This window comes from Dermacentor silvarum, chromosome 2, assembly GCF_013339745.2.
Source record: "Dermacentor silvarum isolate Dsil-2018 chromosome 2, BIME_Dsil_1.4, whole genome shotgun sequence".
NCBI classification, from domain to species: Eukaryota; Metazoa; Arthropoda; class Arachnida; order Ixodida; family Ixodidae; genus Dermacentor; species Dermacentor silvarum.
The window spans coordinates 251,380,320-251,403,827 of record NC_051155.1 but is presented as its reverse complement, the minus strand read 5'-3'; the positions used below and the strand labels follow the sequence as shown (position 1 = coordinate 251,403,827).

The following is a 23,508-nucleotide window of genomic DNA, read 5'->3' as shown; positions in this document are numbered from 1 at the left end:
TTCGACGGTCTTGCACCCGTGTGCCGGCGCCGCCCGCTCCCTGAAGCTTCGTTTTCTGCCGTTATCGGGAAGCGACTGTTAGCCGGCGTGGGCATTTTCGTGGTCCGCGCTTGCTATGCGCTTGCGCGCCGTGATATTTCACGACTCGCACCGTTCGTGCATCGTGCTATAGTGCACGAATACTTCAAAAATACGTCCTTTTAATTCGAAAAAATTTTCGGTCCGCTTCGAGTTCGAATTATCGAGATTCGACTGTAGTTTTAATTGTGTTTCGATGATACGAATTTCGGCTAATACGAATATTTTTCGTGACCCCGTGAGATTCGTATCATCCGAGCTTTCACTGTAGTTGGTACCGGTTTCTCAAGTAATTTTCTAAAAGTTCAAGGGTAACACCGCGTATGCCGCACCATGACAGTTTCTGCAATAATATGTCATAATGTATGGAGTCAAAAGCTTTTTTTATGTCCAAGAATAAACCAAGCGTAAATTCCTTATTTTCCAAGTTTACAATTATTTTATCTTTAATAACCGTCTATGCCTGTTCAGTAGATTTATTTTTCTGAAAGCCATATTGATATGTTGTAAAAATGTGGTGCTTATTCAAAAATTATAACAACCTGTCATGAGTAACGCCTTCAAAAATCTTAAAAACAATATCATAAGTACTGATACCGATCTAAAATTTGACAAGTTGTTTATGCCACCACCTTTACAAATTGAGGTTACCCGTGCAACCTTTAATTGTTCAGGGAACATGCCTGTTGTCAATGCCAGATTTACTATGTAAGCAAGAACCTCGGATATCAACGGACATATTAGCTTCAGTTAAGCTGATGTGATCTCTTCTATGCTTGGTGCAACATTATTTTTAAGCGCATTTATTACGTTAGCTATCTCAGCACTGTCAGTGGGAAGCATAAATATAGAATTCTGCAGCACTGCGGTTTCTATAAAACAAGTCTTGTTCGCTTTCCGAGCACCTACTGTATGCACCCGCACTGCAAAAATGACGATTCATGGCATTTGCTAGGTCTTCACCGCGCAGCACCACATTTCCCTCTTGCATTTCTGTGATATCTTATCTCGCTTTCTTCCAGTAGGTACATCAACCAGTTACCAGACCTTTCTTGGGTTATCATATATGTTTTCAAACTTTTTCTGACAATATTCGCGTTTAGCTCTCTTTAAATCAAATGTCAGAGCGTTGCAATATTTTTTGTACTCTGTGAACACTTTGGGACCTCGCAGGTGCAAGAAGTTATTAAAAAGGCCATTTTTTATTTTAATGCACTTATAAAGGCAGCAATTTATCCAGGATTAACTTACAAGGCTAACTTAATGTCCGCATCATGTACCTCTAACACTAACCAGGGGACCCTACCACAGCAGCAGCAAGTTCATTCCATGGCTCCTGATCCGTACGATATATGTAGTTAGCCACTACTAGAGGGGTGGCTAACTGCTCTAGCAGTGGGGCACACGGGCACCAAATATCAATAAACTTTAGGCTGCCTTTAAAACACAAAACACTTTTTAATTAGAACAGTAATCCACTTTCTGCCTGTCACGACTTCAAAAGAAACATGTCAAGTTGCTTGGCCGTCTCACTCACCTGACCCCGTAGGCCCTAGGAGTAAGATATTGCTTTTCTCAAGTCTTATCTCGGCATCAGAAGCGTCTAGGACATCTGTTCCACGTGTGCTGTGGCCGTCAGATTCGGTGCCATGAGCTGTGGGTGACGGCGGCTGACCCTGGATGCCCAGTCCCAGAGCACTTCCGTGAGTGATGCCCGAAATGTGCAGCAGGTCTGCTGGCAACAAGCAGTACACAGGCAAGAAAACTGAAATTCAGTAGTACCAGAGCATCCACTCATGACAATGCTGGTTAAAACAACATACAAGAGGACATTGAAAAGTTCAACTTATTTTGAAGGAGAAATTTCTGTGCAAGGCTCAGACACACCATTCTGAATGTCCAGGTCTTTACATTTACGAGTAGTCTCTTCCATTTACAGCATGTGTGCCAATTTAGGAGTTATTTGGAGGGTTAAGAGTATAACTAAATATTGGTTGCATGACGTGCCTTTGGCTCGATGGCTGATTGCCTATGCTTTCCTACTACCCACTATGAACATTTTTCCAATCTCCATAAGCACTTCCATGACCATGTCCCCCCCCCCCCCCCCCCCGCCCCTATGTTCCACGAACCATATCGACTCAGTTCACTTGAGTTTGTGTATGCCCAGCCCCACCACACACGCCATTAAGCTAACACAGACAGGAAGTCACTTGTGTCTGTTTATTTCAATATGAATAAGCACTACACTATTCTGAGAAATCTGCAGAGTACAACCAACCTCTCTATGGCTTTCACAGATTACAAAAACACATTTGATTAGAAGAGATACCAGCAGTCATGGAGGCTTCGTGTAGTCAAGCATGAAGCATGTGTCAATATATTAGCAAATACCTAGAAATATTCCACAGCTACCTTGATTCCTTCACAAGAAAAGCTGAAAAATACCAATCAAGAAAGGTGTCAGGCAAGAAGACACAATCTCTTTAATGCTATTCACTGCATACCTAAGAAAAGTATTCAAGCTATTAGACTGGGAAAGATTAGGAGTGAGGATCATTGGTGAATATCTCAGCAGCCTATAGTTTGGAGATGACATTGTCCTGCTCTGCAATGCTGGTGATGACTTGCAACAAATGATTAAGGTCCTCAGCCAACAAAGTGTAAGAGTAGGGTTGAAGATTCTAACATGCAGAAGACAAAGGTAATGGTCAATAGCTTGACAAGAAAACGAGAATTCATGTCTGGCCCCTAGTCTGTGCAAGAGTGTTTAACCTGACCAATTACTCACAGGGGGCCCTGATCATGAGAAGAAAGTTTATAGAAAAATAAAAATAGGTTGCAGCACATATGGCCTGCATTACTAAGTCATGACTGGCAGCTTACCACTATCCTTGAAAAGAAAAGTACACAATCAATGCATTATATGGGTAGTACTAACATATGGGGCAGAAACTTGGAAGTCAACAAAGAAGCTTGAGAAGTTAAGGATCACACAACAAGCGATGGGATGAAAAATGTTATGCATAGCATTATGAAACAGGAAGACAGCGGTGTGGATTCTATAGAAAGCAAACTAGGGTGACTGATCTTCTAGTTAACATTAAGAGGAATTGGGCAGGCCATGTAATGTGAAGGGCAGATCAGCAGTCGAGGACGGCAGAGAACTAGGTGGTGTGATGAAATGAGGAAGTTTGCAGACATAAGATGGGGTAAGCTGGCACAAGACAGGAGTAATTGGAGATCGCTGGGAGAGGCCTTCGGCCAACAGCGGACATAATTAGGCTGATTATGATGGAGCACTTTCTATGTATATTTGCCACCCATCTTGGCGTATATCTGTTGATATGGCACACCCATATGTTCAGCAGGTCATAAAAAGTTATTTTGTTTATTTACAGAACTGTTAACAGTTCACTGTATTAGTCGGTGTATTTTTGTTCTTGTAAGGCTACCAGCTCAGATGTACCACAGACAGTCGCAAATAAGCCGGGACAAGATCATGAGATGTGGCTCAAGGCAGGCTTCTCATAGTAGCACACACAGGCCATTGGTTAAAGTAGCTTACTTCTCCATTTGCCATATGTACAGAAAAACTGGCCTTCATTCGTTTCAGTGAGGTATTACAATGCAGCACTCACCCCGTGTTGTGAATGCAGTGTGACTCTGGCCATCAACGACACTGCCAGTCTCTGCCTTCGGGGCACCATTGGATGCAGGGAGGTTGTTGTAGATACGCTTGTAGTGGTTGTAAACAGCCACGGAGAGTACCTTCTTGGCATAATTTTGTCCCACTACATGATGGTTGAGATACTCGTAGATCTTAAATTGAAAGAAAAAATTTGTGGTATAGATCGCAGGGAGAGGCCTTCGTCTTGCAGTGGACACAAAATAGAATGATGATGATGATGGTGATGATGATAGTACCTCCTGTCTATAATGACGGCTCTAGCAGACGTCCTTCTTTTTCTCCATATCTCTAGTGATGCACAGTAAGAATGAACATGCATAACACAAGCACTGCTGAACATTTTTTTTTAATCAAAGCAACTTTATTTCGCAACTTTACAAGGCAAGAAAGGTGGCTGAAGAAAAAGCTGCTACACTGCAGCATGAGTGGGCTCCAGCCACCCATCAGCAATGGAGACAAAACACATTCAGCATTACTAAACATTCATAAAAAGCACTGTGCCAGACATACAATGAATCCAAGATTACATTATAAATCAAACAAAGAAGTACATTTTAAAATGAGATCCACAGTAGTGAAGTGAAAGTATCCACAGAACTGACCACTTGAGAACACAACCATTGTAGTCAAGCCATGGATTGTGACATCACAAAGATGTGGCAGTGGTGCCGTCAGTTACAGTGCAGGCAAAAGAGATGGCCACTAAGCTTAGTGACTTGTGCACATAGGATTGTGACCATAATAAGCACAATCAAGGCCTATCCTGCTCAGTTTTCTTGAGACAGGATTAGAACTTGGGGGCAATCTTTCAAGATTTTTTGACAAATTTACAATGGACTCTCAAGAACAAGCACAGAATCCATGTATTCATCTGCCCTTTTTGGCTACACCCCAGCTGTACCCGATTAGTACCTTTATGCATTGTGCAATACAGCGCCTCTTTTATTAACAGGCATCTCAATAAATATCAAATGCTTGCCTGTCATCTCCTAAGTGCTGGATTTTGCAGCTATACTGGATGCACACCACCTGTTATGGTTGTGCCGCTGACTATCAGGTACAAAACCCTTAAGGAATCCAGACTCAGGAAAAATTAATTATATGATGAGAGTGGCTTGTTGGGCTAGTTGGTACATGGTTATACTTGGAGAATGCCAGCAAACTTGGAAGTAGAAAAAATCGAGAAGAAGACATAGACAAAGTGACAGGAAGGTGGCTGGACGAACAACTGAACTTCATACATGAAAACGACGTCCCCCAAGTCCGCACTGAACATGCGCAAGGCACAATATAACATAAGTACGGTCATCATCTTAACTATACACGTCTACACTGATCAAGAAATAAAAACTCTTTCTTGGTAAGGAACACAGATGGCGCGCTTACACACTTCTCGGGCCCTAGTTTATAAATTTGATAGGCTTCAATCAACTTTCTTGCTGAGTCTTAGCCTTCCCCAAGATTGAAACTTCACAGAAGATGGGATTACAACCGCACTCCTTACAATGTAGCGGAAGATTACCTCCTGTGCCTGTAGGTATCAGATTCGCATGCTCACGCATCCGATCATTCACACAGCGACCGGTTTATCCTATGTAATCTCTACCACATTTCAAGGGTACATTTCACCACATTTCACCGCACATGTGACACATGTGTAGTATACAGTATTCCCTTGAAATGTGGTAGAGATTACATAGGACAAAGCGGTCACTGTGTGAATGATCGGATGCGTGAGCATGCGAATCTGATACCTACAGGCACAGGAGGTAATCTTCCGCTACATTGTAAGGAGTGCGGTTGTAATCCCATCTTCTGTGAAGTTTCAATCTTGGGGAAGACTAAGACTCAGCAAGAAAGAGAGTTGATTGAAGCCTATCAAATCTATAAACTAGGGCCCGAGAAGTGTGTAAGCGCGCCATCTGTGTTCCTTACCAAGAAAGAGTTTTTATTTCTTGATCAGTGTAGACGTGTATAGATAAGATGATGACCGTATTTATGTTATATTGTGCCTTGCGCATGTTCAGTGCGGACTTGGAGGACGTCGTTTTCATGTATGAAGTTCAGTTGTTAGTCCAGCCACCTTCCTGTCACTTTGTCTATGTCTTCTTCTCAATTTTTTCTACTTCCAAGTTTGCTGGCATTCTCCAAGTTTAATTATATGAACAAGAACAACCAGCAGCCCTAGGAGCGCTGTGCAAAGCTAGCCATCATATGCCACAACAATAAGCAAAGAGAATTAGAGAAATGCATATAGAGACACAACCTCCTACCTTTTTTGGAGGAGGGGGCGGCTTACGGACAAGTCCAGATTTGTCCGCATTAATGCGTGCTTCTTTAAGTGTCTTTTTGGTGTCCATGTCTGACAGGACCACAAAGAAGTGGTGACACTTCTCGCACTTGACAAATCGTGTTGATGCTGCATTGAGTCACAAAACATTCCATTGGTTATGCATGCTAATGCATTCAAAAGTGGCGTCACAGTTCCTGTAATAGAATGATTTCAGTGAAACTCTAATTAAAAAGTTTTCACAAAGTTATTATCACAACATTAGCAGCTACAGAAATTGGCTAATACGAATATATAGTTAACTCACAGTAGTGTTTCTCAAAATACTGTATTTTTCCACATTAACCCACATCCCCAATTACAACATCCCGGAAACAAAAAATTATGCAAATCCCACGTACTGTGGGAATAAAAATTATGCGAAGCATTGCAGGTAGCTGGTACACCTCGACCGGCTCTTTGACCATCTCGATGGCTTTGAGCAGGCGCTCACTGTGAAGCTCGAACATGCTCAGGGTCAAAAACAGCGTGGGCTAGTCTGGCTGCTCGATCACTGTGAACACATTCTGCTTCCTCTGCACCCAGTAGTACACCAGTAGTACGCTGCCCTCGAGCTGCTCAACTAAACCTCTGAGGAACACAATGTCAGAGTTGATGCACTTCTCAACGAAGCTTTGGTCTTCCCAAGAGTTTGTTTGTGAGCATCAGGATCCGGTTGGCGTGCACGGGGTGGATAACTTTGCTTTTGAAGCGCTGTTCTTACGGAGGCAACCACCCTCTGGTGTTCTGCAGCCGACATGCCCAGATCTTCTTACGTGTGCCACCTGGCTCGGCACAGATAGTAAGTGAGAATCAGAGGCGGGATTACAATGACGGAGCTCAAATGACGGCGATGCCGCAACCATACCGGCAAAGCGAACATGATCATATACCCAGCGGCTCAAGTTGGCAGGCACCACCAGCCGTTGGAAGCTAGATAGATACACTCAAAGAGCTTTAAGTTGGCAAAGAACGCTTCACATTTAATATAAAATAATGAGCATATAGACCGCGGAAATAACTGCATGCAGCAACGCTCAAATATTAGCAAAAACAGTTTCCATTCACAGACGCACGACTCATCCACGTCGTATTACGGCCAGCAGCTCTGTTCTCTACTCCCCCCAGTTCAGCGATGAAACACGACGGACATTATCGCGGACGAATCAGTCGCGTGACATATGCCATGAATCGGATCACTTCACAGCTAGCATTCACATGACAGAGCATGATAGCGTGCACGGAGCTGCCCTCGCATGAGCAATGGCGATGGAGCAAAAGCGACCGCGCTGGCAATCCTAAAGGCTATTTGGCTCTTGGCGGTAACAGGTGACGTATGAGTACTAAACACAAAATGGCAACCTGTAAAGAGCAGTAAAATGAGCGACCATAAAGCAGGGGAGAAGAGAGCTTCAACACACAGTGGTGGGAAGAGGGTGCGGTGCCCTAGAAGATAACAAAACTTTGAATGGGTGAGAACCTTGCCTTAAAATGTTGCTTCATAGCAGCGTGTGCCGTGCTGCCGTGAAGCCACACCTCAAGGTGAAATTTGCATATAATTCGCACCCAAACTATACTGTTAATTCTTTTTAAATATTTAGTGCGGGCTATACGGGCAAAATATGGTACGGTCCGCCGACAGAAATGCCAGGAGTTCCTTAGTGTTCAAAAATGTGTGCAGGGAACTTTCTCATTAAATTACCGTATTTATTCGAATATAAGCAGACTTTTTTTTTTAGAAACTGCTGCTGAACATGAGTTATCGACCTATATTCGTGAACAAATCTAGCAAAAATAGCAAGCTGACGGAGCTCCTTCATTGTGCCCGCTGTAAAGCCACTATGGAGATTATCCCAACTGGCTTTAAAAAATGCTGCATATCCAATGCACTCGATGGCACAAAGGGCGATGATGTTTGAGGTGCCAAGGACGCCTGCGAAGCATCCGAGGGCGACTCCTCTGGCAGTTCCAATGAGGATGCAGCTTGTGGCATCGGCTAGCGAGATTTAGTAGCCAAGCTTACAGCAGATAAAGGAGTCTCATGTTCAAAGTTTATCATTTAGAAAAAATGAAATGGGTCAACCTATATTCCCATTATTCTTTTTTATGACTCGGCGAGTTCAGGGGTCAACCTATATTCCTATTCGACCTATTTGCGAGTAAATGCGGTAATATGTCCCATACACCCATGTCTTAGTACTCTCTTAATGCAATTAGCATTCTTTGGAAACTTCATGCACATTTAGGGGACTTTCTGCCTATCTGTTTTCCGCCAACTTGGGTCACTCACTGGTTAGTCCAGAGCATCTGGCTGCTGTGGGAACAGGGTTCGAAACCAACCATCGGACCAACTCGGGTCACTGGGTATGTGCTTACAGCAGAGGAAACAAAGCTTATTAGTACACATACACTAAAAAATTGTGAAATCTCTTTCTCAGCGGCAATTTATTGCATCTACGCAGCTGCTGACTTGGACAAATGCTTCAAGGAGACGTTCTTCAAAGTTGATTTTCCCACTGTAATGACATCAATCGCTTTCTGGCATGGTGGTTAGTAGTGTCCAACTTGAGTCAAATTAAGATACTCGTCATGTTAAAGCCAAATTGCTAAAACTTACTTTCCGGCAAAGATTTTTAGAACCTAGGGCTCAAAAATGGACCCATGATCACTATCGTGTGAAAGAACAAACACCACGAACAGTGGCACAGCTTGTTCACATAATCTGGCTTTATCTAGCTCCACGATGGCAGCGATGATTTAAACAAACCTGTCGTAGGTGGCTGTGGACATGTCACATTGCAATCATTTAGCTACACTCTGAAAAGAAAATATCTATGATTGTTTCCCGATAGATAGTGGCCATAGCATAACCCTTATGCAGAGTTTGTAACTTTGAATGCTCAAAATTTGCCTCCAACCCAGGTTCTCAAGGAATTCAAAGAGCACATTTATTTTCCAAGAGTTTTAAGGGCCCTTGAATCTGTTTTCTCCTAATTCAAGGGTTTTCTAGGATTTCAAAGAGGTGTACGAATTCTGCTATGATGCAAACCTGGCCGATTGAAATATAGATTTAGTAGTAATGGCCCAAGCAACCAATCAAACCTGGCTTCACGTGTGTGCTTTTATCTCTGAATGACTTGCAAAAGGAAAGGGTTTGTGACAGCTTAGAGGAGGGTCATTGAGCTGTTAACATGAACTTGTTTATTTCTTCATAGATGTTGGTGAAAATTTGCAGAGGTGCTAATAATGCTTCTGCAATGTGTACATAAATATGTAATTTATGCTTCAAAAATATGTATGTACACTTCTTTTCTTCTTTAAACATCGTGGATAGCCTAGAGAACTGGTAAAATGCGATGGAACGTAGACCAAATGTGCTGTGTGCTTGCGAATGTATGGCTGGGGCCTTAACATACAATATTTTTTATTTGCAAATTACTTTTAATATTCATATTTTACAACACACCTGCAATGAACACTATGGGCTGTGAATAAATGGACACATCCTGAATGCAGGAATAGCCAACAAGAAAAATATAGAATGTCATGCTCTGCAGTGTAGTTTAGGGAGCCTAATAAAAAAAAAGGGGGGGGGGGGGGGGCATCACAAATAAATCACCTGTATGATCTGAATGGACTAGTCTTTTTTGTATTTCTTTGTGGTTGTCTCAGTTCATGCTATTACATCTACCATAAAAACAGTTTAAAGAAGATTTGTTGCTCAAATTTTACAACAGTTGGAGGCAACAGGACTGTGCACCTCAAATAGCAATGCCTGGCCTTCAGTTCAAACAGCCTCTGAAGCTTTCTTTTCACAGAAAGCATTCTTTCTGGCTACCCTGTCATGAGAGTAAAACGTCTATGCTGAAATCTGATCACAAGTGACTGCTGATATCTTTTTTTGAAAAAGTCAAAACTTCAGCTTCTTATGTGTTTGTTTTTGTCTGGAAGAACAAGTACAGGTGGCAATTGTTCAAGACAAGGAAAATACGCTTTCCATTGGGAAGACCAAAATCGTAGCTTCTAGTAGCGTTGCCATTGCAGATAAGGGGATGCAAAAAAAAGTATTTTTCGCTAGCTCCGGAAAACATTTCCCCACCTTCAATGATGAAACTAATTTCCGTTAGGCTAACACTAGCGGTTTTTAGCAAAAGGCTTTGAAACTACGCAGTAACTAACCTACACATACCGAATGTTTGATTTTCTGAAAAGTATCTTTACAAAACAATTTTTGTGAGGTCAAAGCCGCATCGGAAGTGACATGATGTGTGTCCCAAGAATAGCAGTGACACACAGCAAGAAAATTCCAGCTCAGCCAAAGCAGCCCTCATCATGCCACCATTGATGTTTGTGATATTCTGGGGCCCTCCACTGCGGTGTCCCTCATAACCCACTGTGCAGTCTTGGGATGTTAAACAACAGTTAAATGAATTGTACACCAAATGTAAAACAACACAAAGCAGCATTTTCAATTTTGTAAAGGAAGGACTAAGAAGGGGCACTCACAGACGAATGTTTCCACATGGGTGCATGGATTGCCGCACTTGGGGCAACAGAGGTGTCCATCTCCACGGCTTCCACCACCTCCACTTCCTCGTACTCCACTGTTTCCACCAGATCCTTTGTCCACTCCAGAGCCACCTCCACGAAGTCCCATGTCATCATCGCCACTCCCATTGTTGCCACCTCCGACAGCAGTGCGTAGTGTGGCGACCAAAAGGCACCGGCTTCCAGAGAATTGGCCAATTGGCAACACTCTCTGCAGCGACGCTGTACTCTGTTGACCTTCACAACCAAGATAACAGTGCAACCCTTTCACAAATTTGGTTAGCACAAAGCTAACCTGAATAACAGAGTCCACAAATCTGTTAAGCCATTAAATGATATGGCATAAGTGAAAAAATGGTCCAGATTAGCAAGCAGAGAGTGCACTCAAACAAAGCAAGTAACTTGCCATGAAAACATCTCTTTTCGTATTAGGTATACAGGTGTCAAATGGTGCACTTTTGATCGCAATCGAACCTGATCCAGATCAAATTTCTTAATTGCGATTGGCTTCTTTGCTCAATCTGCAGAAGGAACCCAATCGCGGAGGAGAAGTTTGATCCAGATCAGGCTTGATAGCGATCGAAAGTGGCCATGTGACACCAGTATTACACTTGATGAAACATTCAGCTCTGATTCATTAAAGTGTATCAACCTCATTAAACAGCACCTGCAAGACAGTAATTCAGTGAATAAGGGGATCACCTTTCAGAGTACTTATCCTGCTACAAACACAGGTCGAGAAACACGTTGGGCAAGATTCATAAGATAACAGCAGCAGTGACTGCACCATACCGATTCTTAGGTCACAAGGTTACACGTTTGGATAAGTTGGTGAAAATAAAGTGCATGCCTGTCGCGACTCTGTTGGGAAGGTCACCATGGCACCTTACTTACTATCATTTCAACCGTTTCCTTCAGTAGTGCCAATTTACCTATTTTGTTAATAGAGCTACCTACTTTTGAAATCACCTAATTACCAAAAATTCAACTAATGCACAAGCAGCTAAACTAGCTATTTTCACAAAATCTATAGTACAACTACAATGAGAGGTATTGGCCTACCATCCAGTAAAACTTTCAGATGAAAAAGTGGCAAAGTATGCAGCATGCTGGCATAACAGCAGCAGGTGCACATTTAGTTTAGCACAACACAGGTAAATACAAAAATGAAAAACAGTGCACTTATTTATATACATTGCGCTGAGGTTAACATGAACAACTCCCACCAACTCGCCTGACATGTACTGCAACAGGTACCTCTGTCCAAGAGCTACCTAGAGTTAATAACCAGTGTAATTGCTTGTAATGATGGGCAGGCCCATTTTGGTAGTTCTACACACCACTACAAGTACAATCTTGTTATCTGAAGTCTGTTATCTACAATCTGAAGCTTGAATCTGCTTGGGGCCATGAACTGCAGAGCAATATTCCAGAACATGCACCCCAAAAACTAAAAAAACACAAGACAAATGACCTAGAGGCATTCATCACTGCTCCAAATATATTAAGTACTATTTCAAGTAGATACAAGAAAGTATTTAAAGAAAATCCTGGGAAAAAAATTAATTTAGGTTTGGGCAATTGATAAATCAACCTTATGATTAATACTTCGTTAATATCCTTTTTTTTAATCATGATTAATTGGGTGAGGTCATATGTGCAAAATAAGGCAAGCATTAGCCCCGAAGTGGCCACTCTGCTAGTTCCACAACAAGGAAGGGAAGTAAAGATTGAGTTACATTGTTCCGACGAGAAGGGCGCCTGTGCTTCCCTCAGGAACCCACGCTAGATGCACTTCCAGCTAGCAGAACAAGTGGGCATACAGCTCAAGTCATGATTTAGTGAGACTGATGTGCTTGATATGTGCAGTCATATAAGGTGTCACTGACGTGATCTCAAAAGTAACCTTCTGTTCAAATGGAACATGTATGCAAGTTCACGAACCCAATTAATTAATTAAATTTTTTAATCAAAGCCCAGCCGTAGTTTGATTCAATCTTTAGACAATATGAAAAATTGTGCAACTCCCAATGAGACAAAATTAAGAGACATCTACTGCACACACTTGCATTTCAATCATTACATGTAAAAGCTTCAGCATGTCACATTCATACGAAGAGGGCAATTTCGTTTTGCTACTAGTGTGATCCAAGATAGCCTCCGAGGTCCCCATCAACAAATACAGAGAACAAGAAGAAAGGGAAGGAGGGTGCATTGCATGTTCCATATTAGCTGGCACGTGGGGCTCCACTACCCTCTGGATTTGCCAGTGTGTGAACAATTGACCATACCTTTAATGATTGTTATCATGACTGGTATGACACATAGGAAAGGAATTTATAAACTCAAAGCGATCAACACTCACTCTTGGCAACTTTCCTCAAGAAGATTGACCTTGTTGGGCTGACTGCACAACGTATCGCTGACATTTTCTCTGTTAAGAGATAAAGTAACACTTAAGAAGATTACTTGAAAACACAGATGGTGGCATGACGCAAACAATGAACAAAGTTCTAACAGCACTTACGGGCACCAATTTCAAAGAACACTAAATAAATCAATCTAGATGACTTTAATACCCCTTTTCTTACAACAATAATAAAATGAAATGTACGTACAAAAATCCTTCCGCAGGTCTCACTGACTCACTGTTGTGTTGGCTGGCCCCCATTGGATAGAGCAAAAATAGTGAGGCGGCAAGCTCTCAAGTGAGTAAACATGCTTGCAATGAAACTTATCGAAGCAATTTGTCGTTTTATATATGGTTATTACTTAATTACAAGTGATGTTGTGTAAAGGCAAAATGCTTTTCATTCCCCACAATGCAATCAACTCCGTTATCGACCTTCAAGCTAATGAACTCAAAAGAAACAAGTTGTGCCTTCTAATTTATTTATTTATTTATTTATTTATTTAGAATGCATCACAGGGCTTCCAAAGAAGCATTGAGTGAGGGGGGCACAGAGCAATGAACAGAGTTATGTAAGCAGACAACAATTAAACAAAGCACAGGAGTGTCAGCAATGTGTTATACAGACCTATTCAGTATGCAATGCAATATTAAAATATCTGCTTAGTTCTTCATGAAAATGGTTAAAGTCAGTGATCGCGACGATGGCTTTGGGAAGATCATTCCAAAGTGCAATGGCGCGTGGTAGTGCAGATGAATTAAAAGCTTGAGTCCTTCCGAAAATACGTTTGATGCTCAGGTTATTATGTAGACGTCGCGATATGCACGTGGGAGGGTGAATTGGTAAGCGACGGGACGGTAGGATATGAACGTATTTTACGCAGTAGACATAAAAGTGAGACCGAACAACGGGTATCCACCAGCTGGAGGTCAAGTTCTTTAATTTTAGTAACGCTGAACTGGTGGTCGTAGTTAGATTATATAAATCAGGCGGCCCTATTTTGGATTGAATCTATCTTGTTAACGAGGATCTTCTGATGAGGTGACCAGACTACTGAGGTGAATTCTAGTTGTGGACGAATGAAAGTTATATAGGCTAATTTACGTGTACGTTAGAGTTATAATGACACAAGTTACACCACAAAGAGCCGTGTTTTAGATGCCTTACCATAAATGGTTGTCATGTGCTCCTTCCAAGAGAGGGAAGGAATTACTTATTCCCAAGTAAGTGTATGAAGAAACATGAGGTAACACTGTATTGTTTATAGAATGATATAAGGAATAAGAATAAGTAATATATATATATATATATATATATATATATATATATATATATATATATATATATTATTCACAAATTATTCACTGCAGAGGAAATCTGCCAGCCCCCTTATAAACTAACAAATTTGGAGCACTATGCGCCTAGTGACACCCGCACTTCAGGAACCTCACCGGCTTTAGAGCATGCAAGGAATGAATACGGAATAACGCACCGATAAGCGAACATAATCGGTTACGAAGGAAACACGCAGATGCTGTATGGAACCCATCGCGATGAATACAAATGCACGAAGCAATGAAGGGTGGTATGCGTCGCTGCCTAGGCTTTAGCAAAAAATAATAATAAGACGCGCAAGCGTTAGAACTTGCGGAATAATTGTCTGATTGGATGAAAGCGTTATATGCAGTTGTTGATAAAGAATGCAACGTACTAGACGCGTTGGCTGTCATGTATTTAAGAAAATTCACCAAACCATCGTGACAGAACGTGGGAGACAAACGTATGTAAAAGAGGCGAACACGATATCCCATGCCGCGTGACTTGCAAAGCTGTTCGCGCAGCAACAGCAGAAGACAGTGGAAACCGCCCAGATACAACCAGGCTGCGGCGATCTGAATGTCGCTGCAAGGTGCCATTAGCAAAATCAGGATGTAAACAACTACGACGAAAGCAACAGCAATGCTAGAATGACGGTGCAAGCTGGAGCATCTAGTCATGCTACATACAGCACTGGCTATCAGCGAATGGCCTTGAAGGTGCGGCATACCAACCAAAACCTAAACCAAGGCTCAGACAAGTTGTCGCTCGTGTTTAAGACAGAGTGTGCATAAACTAGCGCATGCAGCGCGATTGATGAAAACCTTACCTCAGTTGCCGCAGTGAAAATGTTGCTACTCGTCAAAGTTGCTCTTAAACTCACGGTTGAACAAAAGGTCTCTTGCACGTACGAAACGTTCGCCAAGCATGAAACTGGACCGTTAGCACAATAGCACACTTTCTCTTAGCGTTGCACAACTCGCGTCAGTGAAAGTAAACCGGGAATCTAGTTCTAAAAGCATTCATTTTCGGTCGGCCTACTGAACAAAATGTCAGGTGCCTTTAGTTCTTTTTTACACCAGGGGAGGACGCCACATGTCAAGAGGTTTAAGCCACTTTGACAATATAATTACGTCACATTCATTAACATAAATAAACGAAATATTGTATACAAAGTTTATATACACAATAATAGCCTTATTTTATTTTATGCACATACAAATCACTTTTGATGGTGTAAAGCAGCAAGTTGCGCCAGCGCGTTTTGAAATAACATTTTTTGGTGAATCTTGCTTGGAGACAAAACAAGAACAATCTACAGCCAAAAGTAGAGCCACTGTAGCCAAATGGCTGTCAGCTTCACCTGTGTTACCTGTGATTAATAGTAAAAACCCTGAAACCGCTGATAGCCACCCTACTGGTTCTACGGCTGGCCATTTGCTTTTGCATTCGACGACTTACGAAGTGTGCCATCAGTTGAGTTTTAGAAATGGCCGACGACGAGTTCGATGGTGACGACGTTGGCGGCGCCGACGACTTTGACGACGTCGAGGAGGATGAAAACCTCGACGAGATTGACCAAAACGATGAGGAGAACATCGAGCTCCTTCAAGCATCAGACGGCCAGCCGCAGCAGAACCAGAAGCGCATCACCACCATGTACATGACCAAGTATGAGAGAGCGAGAGTGTTGGGGACACGAGCGTTACAGATTGCCATGTGCGCGCCTGTGATGGTGGAATTAGAAGGCGAGACTGACCCTTTGCAGATCGCCATGAAGGAACTCAAGGCCCGCAAGATCCCCATCATCATTCGTAGGTACCTTCCTGATGGAAGTTATGAAGACTGGGGGATCGACGAACTCATCATCACGGATTGAGGCTGAGGCCTGCCTTGCCATTGTCATCGAAAAAATGCGGTTGTCATCTTATCAAATTCTGACAATTAGAAAATGAGAACAATGTTAACGATTTCGATTGCGTATTCGTTAACCTAACGTCTCCCGATTAAGCGCTTGAAGGTACAAGAAGCCATATGTTGTTTGTAGCTTCATGTGCCCGCAGAAAGCCTAAATTTTCAATAAAAGAAGGACATAATGCAGAATCCGGTCTATACATTTGGCTTGAGCTTTTCCTTGATATTCACTGTTTTACCTTTTTTTCAAAAGGATTGTGCTGCCAGAAGATACTGTGATCTGTCCTGCCAATATTGTTGACTGTCTCATGTTGCTTTTGAAGTAGGCGATCCACCGTTTCTGTGTGATTAAATTGTGTGCCAAGTCAAAGCCGAGCCATTTACATTCCATGAATGAGCTAGCGTATACAAAGTCGACTGCAGTACTAGAATATTTTAAAGACATAGCATTATCTACCGCTGGTAGGAAGTAATCAGTAACTATAATAACCATCAGATTTTATTATGTGCAGCATTGCTGACTTGACGAGCTACTGATTTGTTATTAGAATGAAACTTTAATTCACTTTTGCCCCTGCCATGAATAAGTAAAATGTGCTATTTACACCTTCAGTGTTCTTGTTTGTAAGCACAGTCATGAATTTGCCACTGAAACTACCACAGATGTATTTACCTTCAATTAATTACCTTTGGTACTCTTGTTTGTAATCCAACATCCAGTGTGGTGCTTCGTTGTAGCGACAAGACATTTAAGCAAATGTCATCCATGGTCCAATTCTGTCAACTCGCATTCTTTGGTAAAACCTATTTTTGTTCATCTAGCCTCTCAGTGCGCACTAATAGCAAATTTGTCAAGGGCCTAGACCTAGATTTCTTTTAAGTATATTCCGTCTGGAAAATTTCGTGTATGTACCATGTCTCGGAAACTTGCAGCCCTACAAGCTTGCACGTTCATCTCATCTTGTTCTAGCTGTGGCTTTGTCCAAGTTTGCTCCGTTATTACATTAATTCAAAATTAGCACTTATCGTGCCATATACAGCTCCTTGGCACAGATGGCCTGTCTTTGTCCTTGCAGGTTTGTTCTTTTTCATTTTTTTCTTTCCCTTCTGTCCAGAGCTGGGAGGCAGACATTGTTCCCCTTTGGGCGGAAGTTGCCTGCCTGTTCTGTTATTTGCGTTTGTGCTCAACTATTGCAATGTTTGCAAGCCTAATAATATGGCACGTTTGCTATCTTCTGCATATTAGGTGCAGGATATTGATGCGACATATTACTGTAAAATTCCGAGCAAGTGCCCCTACCCGTGCAAGCGCCCCCCTTTTCGAGTGATTTGAAAGTAGCACCAACTATCGAGCAAGCGCCACCCTTCCCCCCTCCTTTCTTCACCCTGCTGTTCACCACTTCATGCATCTTTCTCTTTTCTTTATCCTTCACATCCCCCGCACCCTACCCAAGGCGCTGAGTCGTGCGCCCAAAAGGGCTGCATAAAATAGTGCCTCTTCTTCACAACCATAAGGGGGGGGTTACAGTAGGCGGCTGGATATTGAAGCTAGGGTATTACATGTTAAATAACTTGTTTTGTTTATTAATTTCAGTGTTCCAGTTCATGAGCATGGTAAACTGAGAGAGAGGTGGCTAAAGCCATCACAAACACCAGACGTTGAAAATAGTGCACTTGTGTGGTAGAGGTGTATCCTGCGTAGCTGGTTCGGAACCTATAGCGCACTGTTCTGCTGCCACAAAGGGAGCAACATTCTTTGCCATTCCGGGTATGCTATCTGTAATCATTGCATAGATTGTTGGTAGCTGTAGGTTAGGATATGCTGGTGTCCTTGCCGATCTCTGTAAAAGAGATGCAACACACCAGTTTGCAAGAAGTAATTTATTTGTTCTCGGACATAGATACATATTATAAGCCACACAAGCATTGCACCTTGAATACATTGCAGCACATATTTTTATATTACAATACATACAACAATGAACAGCATTCATTTCAAACATGGCAGCAGTGCATACTGATTATGCTCATACCAGAATTTGGCATTTAAGCCATTAGCAGTAGTCTCGTTTCGCACTGCATTTCAATAACTCGCTTGAATTGCGGTTAAACCTTTGACTGGCTATGGCAGAAGGCTTACCTTTCTGTATAAATCCATACCCCAGTCAACAACTTGTTAGTATATCGCCTAAAATTGGTAGACCAGTAAAGTTAGTGAGCCTTAAATTTCATGTTTAAGGCGCACAACTCACTAGTGAAACAGGGTTCCAACATAATTTAGATGTACACTTAGTGGCGTGAACACCTAAATGTGTTTACCAGCTTAAATCCCACAACAAACTTGCTGCTTTTAGTGCATTTAAACAGCTCATGCTCATTTTTAATGTAGCCAAAGCAACCAAAAATTACTGCGAAATGTGCTTGCAGCACTTGTGGCAGCCTAAACTTATTGTGATGGTTTCATGTTCTTTAACCGCAATCCCAAATGCAGTTGTAAGAGACTTCCATCGTCTGGCAGTATGCTTTTCTTTGCATTCACTGAGTAGATTGGAAACCAGTGCTCCAGCCTCCACTTAGGGCCATGTATCACAATTCGGTACTCATTTCATGGCACCCAGAAAGTGGGCTCTTTGGAATTGTGTCACCGGTGCTTGCCTTTGGGCTCCAAGCATTCCAAGATGGTGAAGAAGAATAAACCTGTGAGAGTAACATAAAAGAGGGCTTGTTAACAGGTTTATAAAAAATAATGCTCTCTGCACAATAAATTGATGGTCAAAGTGTAACTCACAGCTCTAAGATGTTTGGAATCCCTTTTCTGATAATAAAACATTGCAGACACATGGCAAGGTGACAGAAGTATGACATGAAGCTTTTAATTGTTTCATAGATTTTATGTGTTTCTTCTTGCAAAAAGAAAAACATAAATAATAATGTCAATGCACACTGCTTACATTACTATCAAATTTTCATCAATTGCAGGCAAAACTAGGAATAAATTCAACTCGTGGTGTTTAACATCCCGAAACTACACAGTGGACAATGGGGGATGTCGTATTAGGGCGGTCTGCACTAATTGCAATCGCCTAGAGTTGAATCTAAACACAAGAGTTTCTGGCCGGGAATCAAACTTCGTGCTCCGCAGCAAAATGCCGTAGCCATTGACCCTCCAAGGCAGGTAAATCTAGGAGTGCATAAGCAAGCATCTGCCGGGTCAGATTTTTCACAGTTCTCAAAAGTCCTGACTCATAATAAAATGTTCCAACTCTAAATGAATATGTGGATTAAAGTGCTAATGTATACAACTTTGGGGTTTAAAGAATAACGCGAAACTGTCACATTGCCACTCTCCTAATGCACCATCGTAAAGAAAATTATTTCTATTGCCTTGCACACTGTCTTATACTTTTGAAATGCTGCACAAAGGGATATGTTGACAAAAAAAGCTCGCACAAGTCTAGTTGGAAGATACTAAAGCTGCACATGAGCACATTGCAGGAATGGCAAACAAAGTAGATGGAGTCAATGACACGCACACCCGTAACTCAGAAGAGACCGACCCTAGAGTAAGTGGCCACTGTTGGAGTCTGGAAAGTGACGCGTGGCCCACTGCTGGTCACTGGTGGCAGTGGCTCATGCGAGGCACTCGCCGTCTCTTCCTCGGAGCTGCCAAACCTGAAAGAGGGGGAGACAAGAGTTGGCCTTTTACAAGCAGCTACATAATCAGAAAGCACAATTTAATGATGCCATATGGGCACTTGGCACTGAACATATCTGATGTGCACATACAGGTATATTTATTACCAAGGGACACAAATCATGTTTTGTATGCAAGTCCACTATACGTGCATATTGTCTCAAAGGTACTCTTCAGGAAAGCAACAGTGAATGTATAGCAGAACTTCAACAATATCCTCCAGCTGTGTCTTGACAATGATGTATGGTAGCTGTGCACAGCAGAGCCACAAGTGGTAGCCTTGCTTCATTGTACTTCCATTGGCAAAACCTGCTTTTTCTGTAAGTTTTATTGACGTCTACATTATACTCTGCGCACATGTATTTCCCACATTGTGTGATGCACTCTGTTCAGCACACAGATGCTAATTCTGCTTTTAACAGACTTAAATCTTAAGCTTTTATTCTTCTGCTCAGAAAAATTGAACAGTCTCTACTAATCACCATGTGGCATAGTGTAGAATTCTTATATAATGCCCAACTTTTTGTCGGCCAAGTTCTTTTCTTTTTTTTAGCATAATGTGATGTCCTGGTGTGTGAACAGCGTGTATGCAGAAGTGATGGCATGTCACATGTTGTTATGCAGTGTTACAGAAAGTGAACATCACTGCACATTTCTTGCTGCTCTGTGCAACATAGTGAGCAATGAAGTGAGGACAGGGCGATGGCACTATGTCGCATCTATACATTTTGTCCTGTTGTTCACCATGTCGACTACAAACCTAGAACCTAGCCTAGCTTCATAATCTCTCCTGATTGCATGCCTCGCAAAGTTTATGGATGGTTACACAATGATGCCTGCTATTTTAAGCAGACCATTTTATCAGAAACCAGTGTTATGACCACTTGGCCAATGCACAAACATGCTTCCTGCTGCATTTAGAAGTAACTCGATGCATAACGCAAACCGGAGGCAGTTTCTCACAAATTTTAATATAGAACAAAATATACAATATAGTATTTAAAAACTATGCAGACTCCACACGTTGCAGGAATCAATCTTAGGGGAAGCATTTTGCAGAAAGCTGGCTATCCAGCTTCATTTGTGATCCTGCAAAACGTTGCCAGATGGGGCAATATGTTTGTGTAAGGCAAGCAATTTTCTACTATGAAGCAGTAAGACGACAATACTATGATGGTGACAACAATGACTGCTGATCCATTGACTCCGGCAAAGCAGTGTTAGCACCTGTTCCGTTACAACCTGAGCTAATTCCAAAGTTAGTGGACTGGGTAAACTTGGCTGGATCCAGAAGGGCAGTGCCATGTCACATGGTGTCTCGAAGCAATAGGTGTCACAACAGGAGGATAGAAGGAACTGGTGAACTCTCACTTCTATAAGGATATTGTTGCTTTCCGATGCCATACGAAGCGTCTCGAAGCGCTAGCTTGCATGAGCGAAGGGCTAGTAAGGTTGTTTTTCTGTTCTATGGATTTGGCCTAATGGGCAGAGCATTTGACTTTCGTGCTGGGAAGGCCAAGTCAAAACGTACCATCGAGCATGTAATATTCTTTTTACTTACAAGGCCTCAAGTGCACCAGGACAGAACCTGCCTATTTACCAAGTGACTGCAATGTACCCGGTAAGAGACAAAAGAATGCGTCATATTAAATGCTATTTGGCGTAGAGGAGAAAGTGTATGATGTCACGGTGAAAACACCTGATCACACAACCTGTTGTGGCGGATGCTGATGTGGCGTGACTGCCCCGATGATGATTTAAGAAACCGGGGAAGGTAGCTAAAAAATGTTTCACAATAAAAAAAAGTGATTGCGTGTTCAATAGTATACCATAGCAAGACAATTGAGATCCATGCAGTATGGATATACAATATGCCAGAAATATTCTGACAGCAAACACATTCACGATGCTTTTGATGGGAATTTAGGGCGCAGGCTCCTTTCCCAAGCATATTACCCCTGAAAGAAGCCGAATGCTAGGCCGGGGTACACTTGTGCCCATTTGAACCAGTGGGTGCCCGGTGGCGGTGGGAATCAAACCCGAACCTCCCGCAGCCAAGGTGGGTGCTCTACAACTAGGCCACGGCTGCGGTTGCCAAAATTATTCTGACAACAAAGTATGATAGGTTCAAACTGTAGGCATCTATGCTGCTGCGGTGTTCGAAGTGGCAACGGCCATCACAATGGTTGCATACATGCCAGTGGTGTAGCTTAAAATTTTGTTCGGGGGGGGGGGGGGGAAGGGGGGCTCAAGTAGCAGCGCAGCCTCCTCCTTATAGAAGTTGTCGAGGGATCAAATACATGAATAATAACTGCATTGCCATTACCAATGCCATTGTATATTAGATGCTGCACACAAATTATTGAATGCTACACACTGTCAAGACAAGTAAAATACGTATTTTTTCATAAAAGAATATATTCGTATGTCCCAAAAATTGTGGCAGAAATAACTGATATAAATGCTCCCGCATTTTTTTTTTGTCCATTTAATAAGTAAACAAAATATCATGCGAACTTTAGAACTATATCAGTTCGAAACCAGCAAAGCAGTGCATGCAGCTGATATGAAAAATGTAAAGGCCATAAAATGAACAAGTTGAGGACAAATATTTTGATGAATCTATGTCATTCACGAACCTTGTTTACATTTTTGTACATATGCAACGGCCAGGGAAAAATCTCAATGACGCTGTCCTTCATTGCAATGAATTGCGCAGGAGCAGCTGTTACCGGTCGTGTATTGTGAGTAATTGCACCGAAATTATAGTCGCAACAGTGAGTACATATAAAAAGCAGAACTTCCGCAAAATATACATTAGAAATGCGAAGATAGAATGGAATATACAAATGCCAAGATAAACGGCAAGAAAGTGTCGCTGGAAACCAAGTTCACTGCTTGTATACACAAAACCTCGCAACAAGATATTTAAATATACGTATAAGTCTCCAATAAATCTACGGATCTAAGGAAATGTCACTGTATATAATGCATCAAACAAGACAAATAAACATGTTGCGCAGTCACAGATAGTAAACTTCACGCATACGAGTATAAAGACAGACGATCCAGGCAAGAACAAAACTATGATCGCAGAAATCGTGATATGCATTGGGTCATGCTGCGGTCGCGACTTCACCATGTGGCTGCAATAATAGAAAAAGAATGCAGAAATCAATACAAAAATGCGTATTTTAACTGCCTGCACAGCGGAAACAATTATTCTGCACCCAAAATCAAAGAAGGGTATTGCTTCGTTTTAAAAAAGAAGTAAAAGCATGTAGCTAAAAAGGAAAGAAAAGGGCAAACGAAAGCCACAGATAATGCGGCAAGTTGATTTACCCAACATCCGAGTGCGTTTTTGGGAAACGCTGCGTGGGCCGGGCTTTCAATGAGCAAGGTCGGTCAAAATTGGTTATTGGTATTCTCGTAATTTTTGTATTCGCGTGATAATTATGATCTTGATGCTGTTACAATAAACGGTGAAAATTTCTGTGGTTTGAAAAGCTAATGAACTGTCATACGT

The 23,508-nt window shown here is 42.0% G+C and overlaps 3 protein-coding genes across 7 annotated transcripts in view; 1 reads left to right on the top strand and 2 right to left on the bottom strand.

The window, feature by feature from the left end:
* The window catches only part of LOC119443146 (ATP-dependent Clp protease ATP-binding subunit clpX-like, mitochondrial), a 57,432-nt gene extending 41,974 nt beyond the window's left edge, over positions 1-15,458 (bottom strand). The window contains exons 1-6 of one of the 2 annotated variants that reach the window (XM_049662609.1): positions 15,204-15,458; positions 13,012-13,080; positions 10,605-10,883; positions 6,043-6,188; positions 3,720-3,900; positions 1,616-1,810 (exon numbers count right to left, since the gene is read on the bottom strand). In XM_049662609.1, the coding sequence (XP_049518566.1) occupies positions 1,616-1,810; positions 3,720-3,900; positions 6,043-6,188; positions 10,605-10,883; positions 13,012-13,075 (865 nt within the window). In that variant the 5' untranslated portion in view covers positions 13,076-13,080; positions 15,204-15,458. Of the gene's footprint in view, positions 1-1,615; positions 1,814-3,719; positions 3,901-6,042; positions 6,189-10,604; positions 10,884-13,011; positions 13,081-15,203 lie in introns of both variants that reach the window. The other variant, XM_037708307.2, reaches the window with a different exon arrangement.
* A 233-nt stretch (positions 15,459-15,691) lies between these two features.
* LOC119443149 (DNA-directed RNA polymerases I, II, and III subunit RPABC2) lies at positions 15,692-16,335 on the top strand. Its single transcript, XM_037708309.2, has one exon. It carries the CDS (start codon positions 15,864-15,866, stop codon positions 16,251-16,253), a length of 390 nt encoding a protein of 129 aa, XP_037564237.1. The 5' UTR covers positions 15,692-15,863; the 3' UTR covers positions 16,254-16,335.
* Positions 16,336-18,150: 1,815 nt separating this feature from the next.
* The window catches only part of LOC119443145 (band 4.1-like protein 4), a 132,835-nt gene continuing 127,477 nt past the window's right edge, over positions 18,151-23,508 (bottom strand). For 3 of the 4 annotated variants that reach the window (XM_037708304.2, XM_037708305.2, XM_049662591.1), the window contains 2 exons: positions 19,846-19,960; positions 18,151-18,985 (listed from right to left, as the gene is read on the bottom strand). In XM_037708304.2, coding sequence (XP_037564232.1) covers positions 18,875-18,985; positions 19,846-19,960 — 226 coding nt within the window. In that variant the 3' untranslated portion in view covers positions 18,151-18,874. Of the gene's footprint in view, positions 18,986-19,821; positions 19,961-23,508 lie in introns of all 4 variants that reach the window. The other variant, XM_037708306.2, reaches the window with a different exon arrangement.